The sequence below is a fragment of the Cynocephalus volans genome, chromosome 11, assembly GCF_027409185.1.
Source record: "Cynocephalus volans isolate mCynVol1 chromosome 11, mCynVol1.pri, whole genome shotgun sequence".
Classification (NCBI taxonomy): Eukaryota; Metazoa; Chordata; class Mammalia; order Dermoptera; family Cynocephalidae; genus Cynocephalus; species Cynocephalus volans.
The window spans coordinates 2,673,591-2,686,236 of record NC_084470.1 but is presented as its reverse complement, the minus strand read 5'-3'; the positions used below and the strand labels follow the sequence as shown (position 1 = coordinate 2,686,236).

Here is a 12,646-nt window from a genome sequence, read left to right as displayed (position 1 = left end):
TAGATTAAAGATATCAATTTAAAAGAGCTACATTTACAGGAGGCAAAAAGTAAATCTGTCCAACTCTAACTTGATTCAGGGAAAGAAAAAACTATTTTCATTATTGCTCACACTTACCTTATCAACATATTTCTTAGAATTGTAAAATCACAATGCTCACCATTTTCAACTATAAGAAAAAAAGAAACCACATATATTATTTCCACTAAACCCAGTCTTTTAAAGGAAATTTCACAGGAACATGGGGGTAAAAACACAGAATATACTAAACTAACTTAGATCAATTTTCATTAAGGTTTAGCACTAACATAGTACTCAAGGGCATGACAGACAAGTGTACTATAATTTTATTTTACTGGAGTTTAATCCTCAGTGACAGATATGCAAACCAAACAAATGAGCTCTCTGGAAACAATTTTGAAATTTTAAAAAAGGAAATCATGTATTTTCTCATTATTGAGAAAATACATTTAAAAATTTTAGTGGTGTGGGTGAGGGCAGAATCACTTTAGAAAAACCTCCTTAAGGTAACCAAAATGAAAAGGTGAGCCAATAATTTTAAAGTTCTTTATTTCTTAAAAATGTATCACTAATAACAATGCTACTTGGAAGCAGAGGTTGACAGCAAACTAGAAATACAAAGCAATTTCTCCAGTGCATATTTCTAATGGCTGTATAAGTTCTAAAGCCTCAGCTCAGGAACAGAAGGTTGCGTGAATATGACAGAGAGCTGGGAACTAGGTACATACAGGGTTATTGGTGGGGAAAATTACTGATAAGAACAGTAACTTGGAACAATATACTAAAAATTACAGAATTGCTCAAAATAATAATATCAACAAATACATAAGACAATCATGCCTTAATCTTGGTTCCAACTTACTATAATACAGAAGATTAAATATTAGATTAAACCAATATAATATACATGAATTTGAGAAAATACTTCTATTGCAAGAAGACTTCTGAGGTTTGATGTTATAACTAAGGTTTTACTGGTATTTTAAACTCTTTACCAAACTAATAAAGAAGATCTCTTAATAACGAATTTTTTTACTCATTCTGTCAAAGATGGTGACTTTTGCCCCGAGGAAAGGAGACTGTGAATGTTGTAACAGGGTTTATAAATGTTGTTTCCAATCACTACTAGGTCTCTGACCTATCTAAGACTCAGATAAAAGTGACGGGCCTTCTCTCCAAAATGTTCAATTTCAGGTTTATTAGATTCCCTTGAAACAATATTTTGGCCCTATGTAAAGAACTCATGATTTGTAAGTATGTTTTCAAACAAAAAAACAGAAATAGATTTAATAATGGGGATGGGAGGGTGGAGCAGTGACAACTGACTTCTAAGTTATTACAACTTTAGGATTTAACACATAGTTGCCTGACTTAGTAGGAAACAAGTTCTGAAAAACAGAAACGTACTTATGAGGAAAACGAGACAAAAAGAAACTGAAATCAGACCTATCCTTTAAAATCTAGAATATATCAACATGCAGTAAGCATGTTATACTACTTACTATAAATACAAATTTTGATCACATTTGTGAGATCTTTTAGAAAATCACTCACTGAAGAAAACCTTACCTTCAGCAACACCCCAAGGATACTGCCTTCCTCTGACCCGTTTGCCATTAACTTCAATGATAGTATTACTACCTACCACAGCAAGAGGTAAACGATCCTATAAAACAAAGTATTCTTGTTCAGATACATCTCTATAGTCCTCACAAATTCAAGAGTTACATTACTCAACAGATTTGCAAAAAAAAAAAAAAAAATTACTTTGATAGTTTCTACATTTGATTTTACAGGCCATTCAATAAACACCATTGCCATTACATGGTAAGACCACCAAGGTAAACAATGAATAAAATTATATTTTACCTAAAAATTTAAGAATACTAAGGTACATAATGGTCAAATTATTTGCTAAATATTATTCCAAAAAGCTGTACCATACTGGAGGGAAAAGGGTAAAAAACATACTGGCATTTAGAGGAAAAAAATGAAGCTTGTGACTAGCCCACCTACCCGATCACAGTCCAACCCTAACAGTAATGGAAGCAAGGAATATTATATTTGCTAAGCTCTAATTGTGGAACTTCAGATCCAGGTGTTTGGATTTGTATTCATCCATAGTAACTCAGAATATAACCTTTCAAAATTCTTGGTGATCCCAGAAATACAAGTAGCTATTTTATAAAACCTCAGAAATTCTTTACTGAACACTTATAAATATTTCATTGTTCTAAGATAAACAGATTATTTGCCTACATAATGCCATTATTCAGTACACCGTTTTTAGGTGCAGGGTACTTAAGAATCCGGGATAAATTAAAATATAGAAAATTACGTTGGTGTGGATTTTTCTTTGGGTTTTATAAAGGTACAAAAGAAACACATTTTTGTCTGGCTCTTAAAACAAAGATTAGAACAACAGAATGTTTCCTCTCCCTTCTCATCGCTTGTTTTTTAAAAGGGAAAAATTACATAGCGTGAAACCAATTATTCACCTCTCTAGCCCATACAATGCCTTATTATATATATAACAGTTAATCAACAAAGTTAACTGAAAAGTTGAATTCAACACTAAATAATCTCCCTATGCATTTTGTAAGCCAGCTACTTTAAACACTGATATTTTTGGTCTTTTCTGTGGATATTATAGTATGTTTTTACAGTCCCCAATTATTTTAGTGTATGTACAGGAATGAACCTACCTTTATCTTTTTAACAAGCTTATTTTCTTCTTCATCATCTGTTTCTGGAAATTCATATATTTTAATTTTATGTTCTTGGATTTCTTTCATTATCTAAAATGGAAGAAGTAATTAGCAAAAGAGCCCCACACATGAGCCTTATTTTTATTATTCAGTTCTTGGATTCCTGTATGAGTCTTCAATTCTAGGTCCTTCACTGTTTTTCAATGATACAAAACTATAATCTAAAATCAAAGTACTGTGACTGGTCTTTTTTTTTTTTAAACTATAAAGTTGATATATAAATACCCAATCCAATTACTTTCAGAAGCTGTAAAGTCATCATACCAAAAGAGTTCCAAAAATGATGTAAGATTCTAGAAGAGATTTCTCTGGTTGATTTCTACTATAATGGCTTTAGGTCATTTATTTAAAATGACTGAGATTCTTTCTCTAGGTGTAACTCACCAACTGTCTTATTCAGTTGAATCAACAGGGCTCCCCTGAAATTTTTAGTAGAATTTGGCAAGGGTAAGTAAAACTAAGTATAGCACTGGCCCCAGGAGAAAAACCTGCACATTGATCAGAAAATATTCTTGCATGTCCACATGCGCATATTCACAAATTAAGGAGCAACAACAGATATAATATTGGACAAGCACACAGGGAGAAATTAAGGAGCTCAAGAGTTAATAAGGTGAATGCAGTAAGCCAAAGATGACAACTTATTAATAACATCAGAAATGACCTAGCTCAAATTAAATTATCTTATCCCAAACCGCTCCCAATTCTAAACAGAGTACAGACATCCAAATAATTTTTAATTACCTGCACTATTCCAACTCATGACAAACTAATGGCTAATAGACCTAGAACTAGCTTCCCTGCCTATTATATTTTGGTGCTGCTCTCATGGGAGCGGTCCTCAGCGGCAGTAAAAAGACCCTAAAAATGTGTTACATGGTTACTATACTAGACAGAAGTAAACAAGTAAAAATTGTCACTGGAAAAAAGAGGACCACGCATCTTTCACAATTAGGGTATGTACCTACATATTAAAAAATGAGAATAAATAATGAGGTGACAAATACATGACTAAGAGAGAAAAAGAAAAGTAGTAGTGTATAGCTAGCTCTAAGAGCAGTGGTTAGTTAGAGGTTGTATATTAAAATGATCTGAGTGAACATCTTCAAAATAACCAATGCCAAAGCCCCATTTCAATCTACAGAACCAACTAGTAGGGATAAGATCCAACAACTCATTTTGAAGAAGTTGCCTATATAATTCTGATAGGCACCCTTGGTTAGGAACCATTATTCTAAGCATACAAAAAAGAAAATTGTACAACCACTAGAATGTGACCAATTTGGAAGTACAAATCATTACTTATTCATCTTTTCTTTATCTCCAAGTTCTCAATACAAATCCAAATCAAGATATGTACAATTCAAAATAGAAGGGGAGAAATGCATTATATAATTAGTATTTGGAACTCAGAAATAACACATTTCAAAATAAAAATAAGAGTGAATAAATGTAAAATAAATAAAAATATACTTCTGGTGGAAATACTAAATATAGTAAAAACAATGTACTAAAACATTCTCAAAATTTGGATTTAACACAACTTCAAAGCAAATTTCAACAGGTTTTTCTTTTTGTAACAGGTTTCAAGGTATTCTAAAATTCACTGAAAAAGGTGAAATATAGAGTATTTCGTAAGTGGGCTATAAGGAGAGTAGGATAATTAAGACTAAGATCTATTTTTAAATATTATACAAAGTTGCTGTGATTTAAAAAATATAACACTGGCCTAAAAAAACAGACTATGGGAATAGAAGAGAGGTTCCAAAAATTGACCCTATATTTCATAAAATGTAATATATAACAAACCAAATATAACAAAATGATAAAAATGTGTCATTTAACTCAGTATTATTGAGATAACTGGGCATTAATTTAGAAAAAAAGCTTAAACTATATATAGCTCCTGAAGTGCAATGAAAACAAAATTAAGATATAAGGAACAAAAGAGAAATGAGAGACTTGTGGAATTGAGAGAGAACTACACTCAGAATAAAAATAACCCATTTAATGCATACAGGCAATACCAAGTACTATTACTCAAGAATACAAAAGATTTGAACAGGATGTTCACAAAATAAATTTTAAAAATAACCCCTGCTTTAAAAAACATCCAGCCTTTCTGGAAAATAAAGTTAAAAGTTAAAGAAATAATTAGGCACCACATTTACAAAAAAGTTTTAAAAATAAAAATTACAAATAATGCTAGCAAAGTTAGAGTGAAACAGATATACCCATTAAAAAAAAGGAATCAATCAATTTGATTGATTTTTTGGGAAAACACCATAGCAAAATTGGAGGTGGGGGGCGGGGGGGAAGAGCCATAAAAATAATTATACCCTTTGAAAGAGTAATCCTCTTCCTGGGAATTCATTCTAGGAAAATAATTCTAAGGGCTGTGGGGAGGGGTGATGGTGGTTATTAAAAAAACCCAACATTTAAAACAGCCTTATTTAAAAATTGACAAAAGATTAGGGTGCTATGATTATGGATAAGAGCTTTGAGGAGAAAGCTAAGGCAGAAAATTATTTTCAAGAGTTATTTTTAATATAGTATAAAGGATAATACAGTAAAGCAGGAAGAAAAGTAGATTACAACACATTACTTTAAAAATAGTAAAATAACTGCAAATTACATGAACGATACAAGAAATGCAAGAGTTAATTCATTCTGCTTACCTGTTTTTTAAACTGTTGGCATTCCTCCGGTGTGAGAGTGTCTGCTTTGGCAATAAGTGGGATGATATTCACTTTTTCATGCAAACGCTTCATAAACTCAATATCCAATGGTTTAAGTCTGAAATAAACAGTATTCAGTATGACTGAATTGATCAGTTTGGGGGCATAGATTTATCACATCCCCAATTCTAAATTAAATACAATGGAACCACTTTACTTATCAAAAACACTCTCTCTAAAGATGTTACTAGTCCAGCAACAGATAGGTAGAACAGGGTTTCAAGAAGCTTTGGAATGACTACGGAGGCTTTGATTCCTGCTCTTGTATACCCTGCAGTCATAGGGTTTTGGCTCTAAAGAGGAATTGTTAAAACTACAAAAGCTCCTAGGAGAATTTCCTAAAATTGCCTCTATATTTCTTTTTTTTTTTTTTTTTTAATTTAATTTAATTTTTTTTTATTTTGTTTGTCGTTTTTTCGTGACCGGCACTCAGCCAGTGAGTGCACTGGTCATTCTTATATAGGATCCGAACCCGCGGCGGGAGCGTCGCCGCGCTCCCAGCGCAGCACTCTACCGAGTGCGCCACGGGCTCGGCCCTGCCTCTATATTTCTTACTCAAGATTTGCAAGGTTATTTTGTCAAAAATGAAAAATAGTAGTCCTCTTTCAACTCCACATTCAGTTCTTGCTACCAGCTATCTTTCTCAAACAAAATGCTCAGAAGAGAATCTTCAACATCCCTTTTGTCCATTACTATCTGGCCGCTGCCTCCACTTTACCACTATACTTCAAGAAGATCACCAAACACTTTCACCACAGTGCTTACCATTAGTAATTTGTCTATTATGCTGCAACTGACATTACTACTTCCACACTAGCTCTTTTCCCTTAAGAGTACTTTTTAGGATCCTCTTTGTAAGCTAGTCTCTTTATGCTCCTCAGAATTCTCTACTAGGCCCTCCTCTTCTTACTCTATGTTCTGAATGATTATCATCACTGCAATGGATATCAACTATCCTCTATGGGCCAATGACTCCCAATTCTTCATACCCAGCCCAGATCTCACTCTTTAAGTTGCAGATTTGTGTTTACCCAATGAATATGCTACCTGGACATCCTACGGGCTCCTTGAAATAAAAGCTCATCTGAAGCCCCCATTCTATGCTTCCCATCTACAATCTACCCAATTTTCTATTCCTCATTTCTAACGATTCACCAAGACCTGCTGACTAAATAAACGTATTTATATTTTTACCTCCACTTCCATTACTTTAGTTCAGGCCATCAAGACCTTTGGAATGGACATGAGCCTATCTGGTTTCCCTCCAAACCATCCACACTGCAACAAGAGTGGTCCTTCTAATCCAAAGTTGATTTATTCCCAGATTCCTTAGCTAGCGTGTCCTACAAGGCTTGTGAACGCATTGATTCTCCAGCGGTCCTCATCTCATAGCACTCCTAGCCTATCTCTTGTCATCTCCTACTTCCAATGTGCCAGTCTTTTTGAACTCATAATTCCTCAAAAGCACCATATTTTGCTCCTCTGACCACGAGCTACCACCTTGCCTGAAACACCCTCCATTTCCATCCCTCTTCTACTTGTACTGCCTAATTCTACTTGGACCTGGCTTAAAATCCAATTTTCTCTGGGATTCCTTCTCTAACCTAAGACTAGACATCTTTCTAAGTGGTCACAACACTTAATGTGCTGTATAGTAATTGTCTGCCTCTGTACAGACAGTTCTTGACTTACAATGGCTCAACTTATGATTTCAACTTTATAACGGTGGGACAGATATATGCATTCAATAGAAACCCTACTTCCAGTACCCACGCAACCATTCTATTCTTCACTTTCAGTACAGTACTCAATAAATTACATGAAATGTTCAACCTTTATTATAAAATAGGCTTTGTGTAAGATAATTTTGCCCAACTGTATACTAATGTAAGTGTTCTGAGCACATTTACAGTAGGCTAAGCTAAGCTAAGCTATGATGCTCGGTAGGTTAGGAGTATTAAATGCATTTTCGACTTCTGATACTTTCAGCTTACAATGGGTTTATCAGAGCTTGATCCCATTGTAAGTGGAGGAGCACTGGTATTTGATTTTCCCATCTTCTCACTAAAAGATACTCCAGAGAGAGGGTTTTATCTCACTCATCTGTCTCCTCAGCACCTGACACAGTATCTAACACTTAAGGTGCCCAAAAATTTGTTGACAAAAAAAGTAAGCTGTTGTGATTCTCCTTAAGTGCTTTTGTAACTCTAAATGAAAACCAAAGAAAAGTCCTCACATCCAGAATATTATTGTGGACTGAAAATTAATGTTCTACAAGAATAAATAAAGATAATGAGAATATTTTACACAGAAATACCGTTCTAAAGTGGTATTCCTTAACATTTATAAAATCATGAGAAAATTGGAATAAAGGTCTAATTTTGTTATTAATTTTATTGACTGATATTGACTGATAATTAAATAGACTAATATTTTAAAATAAAGAGAAATAAATATATATTTTAAATTGGGAAGATTAGGGCTCAGAGACTAATGAAGTTTTCCTTTTTACTAACATATACTATACCTCAGTGTGATAGTGAAGCAGAGAGCCACATGTGAGAAGTGGGAGAAGGAGATATGAAGAATTAAGACAGTTGCTACCTATTCTAATTCTCCTTATCTTGAATCCTTTGAAATTTGATACTGGCATTCAGAGAATAGGGAACACTGGAAAAGAGTATGGCTGGAATACCACCACACTATTTATATTACCTGCAAACAGTGCCCTTACCTAATTAGTGTTAACTAAAAGAACCTATCTACCTTTGAAAAAAATTTAAGTTTTGCTTCTTTTCATTAATCATTACATACAACACTAAATATAAAAGTCATAGCCTATTCAATCTCAGATTTCTAAATTTTTATGATTTACTTTCCAATTTATACTCATGACAAATTTTAATTACCACTGCCTAATTAAGCTATATTGTAGGCTCATACAAAGGTATAAACCGGGTTAAACCAGTGACAAAAAAGCATACTTCAATTACTCTCAAAATTTTATAAGTTTTGGAAGCATTTAATACAAAATATTAAAGTCAAAATCCAAGTTAAGATTTTACATTTAAAAGCAAAACAATACTTGGTAAATATTTATTATAATATCCCAACTTTTAAAGAAAAAGACATTTAAAAATAAACATGACAAGAAAATTGGGGGGGGAGAGTTAACTTCTTAAATATAAAACAAATGGGTCAAAGATCATTTAAATCAGTTTAAAAATAAAACTTCAGGAAAAAGGTAAAACCTTATAAATATCCTGATAAAACCTGCCTACTCTTTTAAATTAGCATACAAACTTCAGAAACTTATAAAATGTCAACAGCAAAAAACATTTATTTCACATGTACATCACATTCTATTTGAATTTTTTCCTCTGCCCATTTAGTTTTATATCAGTTCATCTATTAGTCAAATTTAGTTTATAAATGTTGTTTTTAAACAATAGGAAGTCCTTTTCAGAATTTGTAGAAGTTAAACCCACATTAGATGGAAAAGACTATTTAACCTCAAAGTCTATAGCATAATAAATAAGGGCAAACAACAAACTTTTTTTTTTTAAGTATGTATTTCTAAGGGGAACAAAGCTTCTATATAAAACTCACTGAATGATACTCACTTTTTTTAAAGTTACAATCAATATTAAAGGGATAAAACACCATCTCAAAATTCAAGTTCCAAGTCAGTTTTTAATTTTAATAGCAATTACCAAACAGTGAACCAGGAAAAAGCCTTAATAGCTGAAATCATAAATTAGCCCCACATCCAGTGATGACATTTGACAGGGTGAGGTAGGAGGCAATGAAAATATACTGTTGGACCAATTTATAATTATTCTGAAAATGGGACGCCTCTAAAAAGGAAATCCAGGTACTACCCAGACAAGATAGAAAGGCCCTGGTTCATCTATCAGACTGCATAGAATTTCAGTCTGTAGTGAGCAGGAGGTTTGGAACTCTCTACATAAAATTTATTGTCATATTCTTTCACTTAATCCCCGCATCACATACCAATGGGCAAAATTTTGCTCCATTTCTAAAAATAGTTAAGCTGAGAAACTGTCTAAAAACATTTTATACATAGAAAACAAAAATTTTAAACTCACATCTCCTGTGATAAACAATAGTCTAATGCTACTGCACATCATTTGAATTGTGTTAAAATTATTTTTTCTTAAGAAAAGCCTCTTATTTCCCATGGAATTTTAAGAAATAGATTTTATCCCAGGGGGATGGGAGGAATGTGATTTCATGAGAATTATTAAAACTTGGAGAGAGTCCAAAAGATCTAAAATAATAAAACTGGTTATAAGCCAATGCTGCAGATTAAGATTTCACTCTGCTGGCTTCCAGAAAATAAGCCCTAACAAGTTAAGCCAGAATGATTTCAAAAAATAATAATAATAATAATAATAACTCAAGAAGAAGCTACACAAGTACTCATAAAAGGCCATATAATGTGTTATAATTTTTGAGATTTTTTTTTAGAACCTTTTAAGTAGATGAGTCAGTTTAGTGATTATAATAATACTGTAGAAGAATATTAGACATAAAAGAAAAAACATTTTCACTACTTCAATTTGACAGTGCAAAAATGGTAACTGTAATTAATTAAGGCTCATGCTCAACCAAGAAAGACAGTGATAATGGGTATCAACCTATCTAGGAAAAGGATGGAGAGAGAAGCCGAAAATAGAAAAGAAAGGTACACTTATGAAGGAATTAGTCTACAGTACTGTAATATGGGTGTTAAATGACAATGCTATTTAGTCTGATGCTATGTAACAGTCCAGGTCCTTTTGGTGGAGAGATGGTAGAGTTACAATCATCAGCTGGCTGAATCATGCTGAGTCATTTACTCAAAGAAAAAGACTGAAGAAGAATAATTACAAACATCTGCAGTGGACAATGACACATAATGTATATCTACTCAAAATGACAGAGGAAGTACAAGGAACAATGAAAGGGAGTACTGGCTAACTACTACCAAAGAGAACAGTAAGATCAGATGAATGTTTAGACACTTAGCTTTTAACTCCTAATAAGTAGAAGGTTGGCACTGACAACACGATACCTCAACAATGTGGCTGTGGTAACTAAGGTGAAAGAGAAGCCAAACAAATTTATTGATGAAAGAAATGGCACAAGAGAACACCGGCACTTAAGCATTTTTGATAACCTTCTCTATCTATACTAAATAACATCTTTGGAGTTTCTTAGAATCTGCTTAAATCTAATTGTTACAGATTCTTCTCCTTATTTGGTAGTTCAATTAGTGGCAAAGAGCAGTCAAAAATGAAAGCTAAATTAGCCACACTGAGACCTCAAAGCACGGTGGAAACACTGGTTCCTTTCTAGAAAGCAAGTAAAATCCTATGTACAAGAAACTAAGGAGTAAAGTCATGTTAGCTTATATAAGACTTAAAAAGGTTTTTTTCTAAGCCATTTCTATCTACACGGAATTTGGTATTTTATAACTGGTATAATTATAAGTATTCCATAGACATAAGAATTACTAAAATATGAACACAAAGGTGAATAATAGTAAACAAACAAACAAAAAAGTATCAGAAGCATTAAGGTACTGACCCATGTCCCGAAGGAGCGATGAAGTATAAACAACACTGCACCCTGCTATCAGGCATCTGACGTCTGTTCACTCTCGATTCCGCATTTAGGTAGTCCTCAAATTTACTATCAATGTAGTCGATAACAGGCTGCCAGCTACAGAATGCAGATAAAACAATTACGTTGCAATTCTACATATGAATGAACAACGGATGACTGTTAAAGAACAATAATCAATATTTTCAAATAGGCAAAACCAACCTACCAGTGAAAGACATTTCAAATTACATATTGATTCAAAAACAGGTATAAATTATGTTGAATAAATCTTGATTCATTATTTCAAAATTTTCCAAATGAAAGAAAATAAATTGTTTGGTATTAAAACCTAGCTAAATTAGTTATTATTAGCATATTATTTGCATTGGTAAGTATGTCAATGCTAAGACATTTTATAATATGAAAACAATTATATTACAAAGTTTTAAATTTCAAATGAAGAGATTACTTTAAACAATTAGAAACCTCATGATGAACTTAGGTATTCTGAGATTTTACAGAAAATTACCTCAAAAACAATGTGAAACTCAAATAAAAATAAAAATATTGTTTATAAAATACTAAGATAATTACTTCAGACTAAAATTTCACGGTGTTTTCTTCCCTTATGATTTATGGAAAAACTGAAGGTCTAAAAATCAGGTTTAAATTAGGATGTGACAGAGAATAATTTATACAAATAAATAAAATTATAGAGAAGTGAAAGTTTTAAATTTCTTATGAGAATTCTTGTGCCTAGCTATGTTGTTTTAGAATGTCTTAAAAATAATTTTAGAGAGGTATTATCTCCATTTTATCAAAAATGAAATTGGCTCAAAGAAGTTGAGCAACATTGGCAAACAAGTGGTAAAGTTGGTATACAATCCCAAGTCATATCACTTAAGTTCAGTGACCTTTGCTAGAATGAGAAGTTTCAAAATGTTAAGCAGGAAAAAATGTAACCACCCAGGAAATCCCAAACGCACTGGAAAGCAGTGAGGACAAACCAACCCTTCTTACCAATTACTATTATCCACTGCATCTCCAAATCCTGGGGTATCAACTATTGTGAGCAGCAACTGAACACCACCTTCTTTGATTAAAACTTTGGATTGTTCCACCTGTAAGAGTCATTGGTGATGTTAACATCATGCATTTACACCAGTGGTTTCCTGCAGGGGGTACAAGGTAGGGACATCTGCATTTATCAAAACGAATTGGCAAGCTGTTTAAAAATTAAATCTATCCACCCTCACATTTTCTTTAGTATCAATGATCGTGGACTTGGAAGTCCTCGTTACATGAAGGAAAAGCACATATGTAAAGAGTTTTGGAAAACTCATAGTGGGTTTATTGGCCCATACTAGATATAAAGAAGGAAACAGGAACCAATAAAATAGGAATAGCCACTAAAGCCACAGAATACTTACATAACATGAATGCACATCTAGTAATACGAATAAGCAATTTGTTTGAGTGATTCAGTAATTTACAGAGTTCAAATGTGAT

At 32.9% G+C, this 12,646-nt stretch overlaps 1 protein-coding gene across 2 annotated transcripts in view; it reads right to left on the bottom strand.

The window, feature by feature from the left end:
- The window catches only part of SEPTIN7 (septin 7), a 64,497-nt gene that overhangs the window by 16,158 nt on the left and 35,693 nt on the right, over positions 1-12,646 (bottom strand). For both annotated transcript variants that reach the window (XM_063115472.1, XM_063115471.1), the window contains exons 4-9: positions 12,158-12,258; positions 11,120-11,254; positions 5,468-5,585; positions 2,727-2,819; positions 1,591-1,687; positions 118-169 (exon numbers count right to left, since the gene is read on the bottom strand). In XM_063115472.1, coding sequence (XP_062971542.1) covers positions 118-169; positions 1,591-1,687; positions 2,727-2,819; positions 5,468-5,585; positions 11,120-11,254; positions 12,158-12,258 — 596 coding nt within the window. The remainder of the gene's footprint in view (positions 1-117; positions 170-1,590; positions 1,688-2,726; positions 2,820-5,467; positions 5,586-11,119; positions 11,255-12,157; positions 12,259-12,646) is intronic.